This window comes from Emiliania huxleyi (genome assembly GCF_000372725.1).
Source record: "Emiliania huxleyi CCMP1516 chromosome Unknown EMIHUscaffold_2116, whole genome shotgun sequence".
In the NCBI taxonomy this organism is placed as follows: Eukaryota; Haptophyta; order Isochrysidales; family Noelaerhabdaceae; genus Emiliania; species Emiliania huxleyi.
Genome location: NW_005200489.1, coordinates 1,645 through 3,129, shown reverse-complemented (window position 1 = coordinate 3,129; position 1,485 = coordinate 1,645). Strand labels below are relative to the sequence as shown.

General features: G+C 71.2%; 1 protein-coding gene across 1 annotated transcript; it reads left to right on the top strand.

The window, feature by feature from the left end:
* Nucleotides 1–41: 41 nt before the first annotated feature.
* EMIHUDRAFT_254128 (hypothetical protein) lies at nucleotides 42–1,103 on the top strand (the record flags this gene model as incomplete). Its single annotated transcript, XM_005780556.1, has 1 exon — nucleotides 42–1,103. One exon carries the CDS (start codon nucleotides 42–44, stop codon nucleotides 1,101–1,103), a length of 1,062 nt encoding a protein of 353 aa, XP_005780613.1.
* Nucleotides 1,104–1,485: the final 382 nt, after the last annotated feature.

Genomic DNA, 1,485 nt, shown 5'->3' with positions numbered 1-1,485 from the left:
CCGCCCTGGCCTCTGCCACCGATCTCGGCGTGAGCGAGACGATGCTGGAGGGGTGGCGCAAGTGGGGCGGCGGCGACCTAGAGCCGGTCCTCACGAGCGGCGCCGCCGCCCTCCTCGACGCGCAGTGGATCATCCGCCACGCCGAGGCGGGCGGCGTCCTCGCCCACCGCCAGGCGCTGCCCAAAGAGGCCTTCGTCTCCCTCGCCGACCTCGTCGAGGCGACCACCGAGTATGGCAGCCTTCCCGTCGCCGCGCTCTCCTACCCGTGGCTGACCAAGGACCACCCCGACCCGCGCGGAGCCAACCTCTCCCGCGTCGCAAGGGCACTCAAGGCCCTGCTCAGCGACCATCCCTCGCTCGGCAAACCCCTCATCCCGCGGCTCGGCGTGTTTTGGGACTTCGGCTCGCTGCACCAGCACCCCGACCCCGCCAACGGCGTCATGCGCACCGAGGAGCAGAACGCGCTCTTCAAGCAGGGGCTGAGCTGCCTCGGCACGCTCTACTCCCACCAGCACACTTGGGTGCTGCGGCTGACCTCCTTCCCGGACGGCCACAAGGCGGAGGACCAGGCCGAAGGCACCAACGTGGCCAAGTACTTTGACCGCGGCTGGTGCTACACCGAGGCCAGCTGGGCGGGCCTGACAAAGGCTGGCTACCTCTCGCTGGACCTCGGCAAGATGCGCGCCGGCGTGGAGTACGGCCTCAACAGCCTCCTCGGCGACTGCACCCAGGACGGCGGCCGGCGCCCTCCGCTGCTGCCGTCTGCGTTCGCGGCGGAGCTGGAGACGAAGAGCTTCACCAACGGCAAGGACGACAAGCCGCTGGTGAAGCGGCTGTACGAGGCCGCCTTCAAGGAGCAGTTTGGCAAGGCGACCGAACTGAAATACGACGGCCTCGGCTGGGGCGACGCGGAGGCGGCGCAGCTGGCGGAGGTCCTCGCGAGCGGGGCAGCGCCGCGGCTCGAGTGGCTCAATCTCCGCGGCAACAAGATTAGCGACGAGGGCTGCAAGGCGCTGGCCGCCACCCTCAAGGAGGGGGCCGCCCCGAGCCTGAAGGCGCGAGACGCCCCCCTCGCCACACGCCCCTCCCCCGCCCAATGCTGATCGCACCTCCCCTCGCGTGCAGACGCTCTGGGTGGGCAACAAGCAGCCTGAGCTGGTGGCCGTATGCGAGGAGCGAGGCATCGACCTCTGCTGAGCCTCTCCAGCCCCGGCCGGGCGGCAAGGGCGCGGGTTCCTGCGGGACCGCCGCGCGAGCACGGCAGAGAGCAGCAGACCCTGCGGCTGCGGAGCACGACGTACAGGGGTGCCGGGCGCGCGCGGGTGCGGGTTTGGTGGGCGGGCGGGCGGGTGGGTGTTGTGAGGAGGAGGAGGAGGAGAGGGGGGGGGGCGGGGGGGCGGGTGGGTTTGAGCGGCGAGGGTGGAGGGGGGGGGAAGGGGGAAGGGGGTTTTTGGGCATGGCGGGGGAGCGGTGCAAGGTAACCCC